The 1,227-nt window shown below is 48.0% G+C and overlaps 1 protein-coding gene across 1 annotated transcript in view; it reads left to right on the forward strand.

The window, feature by feature from the left end:
- Positions 1-500: 500 nt before the first annotated feature.
- LOC104863867 (serine/threonine-protein kinase Sgk1) overlaps positions 501-1,227 on the forward strand; it is a 6,996-nt gene continuing 6,269 nt past the window's right edge. Inside the window, exon 1 of the mRNA XM_010626534.2 lies at positions 501-646. Coding sequence (XP_010624836.1) covers positions 613-646 — 34 coding nt within the window. The 5' untranslated portion in view covers positions 501-612. The remainder of the gene's footprint in view (positions 647-1,227) is intronic.

Consider the following 1,227-nt stretch of genomic DNA (forward strand, 5'->3'; position numbering starts at 1 on the left):
TATCCGGTTGGAAAAAAAAACCAGTCTCAACAACTTGATTCTCTCCTTGAAATGATAAGTTTAACAGGCCATCCGTCTCCGAGTGCTACACAGCCGGGCAGGGGGAGGAAGGGGGCACATTAGACAGTTCCTTTTCTGTCCCGACCACAAATATATGGTTATGCCTCTTCTCTGCTCCAGTCAGAGCCCCTCTAACTTGAATTCCATGTCCTTCCTGGCATGCATGCTGCAGAGCTCCGTTGAGAATACGAACCCTGCGCATGTGTTTTGAATTTTTTTTCTGGACTGACTTGTGATGATAATCAGCTAAGTTACATTTCTTGTGTGTCTTGCTGGGGATGTAAGAAACCTAGGACACTGAAGACTGTAATTTTCTGGAGGATGTTGCAAGGGGGGGGAGGAATAGATGGCCCAGTGTTGAACTTTGTAGCTTGCTCCCTTCCTGTATGTAAATTCCCTTATATAAACTGGGATTCCTAACAGAACAGGGACTGTGGCCTCTGGCTGGTGCTCCCTTGTCATCTCAGAGCTTCAGGCACAAGGCCCTCACTGGCTCTACCTCCAGGCTCTTAAAAATCGCTCCCAACCTTCATACCCTTTTCCACCTGAAGAATGAAGGAGGAAGCTATAAGATCTCCTTGGAAAGGTTTGTGCTTTGAGTACTATAATATGGTAAGGTGGATAAAGACAGTTTAGAGGATTTTGGGCTAGCCAAGGGGAAGGCACACCAGGTGGTAAATACAAAAGAATCTGATAGAAGGTTTCTTCGTGTTTTAGAACAAAAAGAGCAAAAAAATGCAGATGGTGTTTCTGAGCAGTGTGAGCCAACTTTGCAGATGCGGGGCAGTTATTGTGATTTTCAACTTCCTTTACTAAGTGCTTTTTTAAAAGTGGGTGCAAGCAAAGTTTGTCAACCAGTCTAGGACAGAGGGGATGCACGTCCTCTTCTCCCGGTTTCCAGCTATGCAACTGAGCAAACCACGAAGCCTTTGAGACTAGAGATCCTATTAGGGCAAATGAGGCGACTGTGCCTCCAAAAACAAGCCCCTGCCCAAGACCCAGGGAAAAGCGCTGCGCGTGCCATTCCCGGTTTGACAGCTGGTATTTTGCAGTGTGTCAACCTAAAAACGGCTAGGCCCTTGGCAGTAAGGGGTCACGGGAGGGCAGCCACCGCAGACAGCAGCCGCGAGCGCCAGGTACCAGCCCTGTGAATCCTGCTAACTCGCG

The sequence above is a fragment of the Fukomys damarensis genome, unplaced genomic scaffold (assembly GCF_012274545.1).
Source record: "Fukomys damarensis isolate Sample0158 unplaced genomic scaffold, DMR_v1.0_HiC HiC_scaffold_14, whole genome shotgun sequence".
Classification (NCBI taxonomy): domain Eukaryota; kingdom Metazoa; phylum Chordata; class Mammalia; order Rodentia; family Bathyergidae; genus Fukomys; species Fukomys damarensis.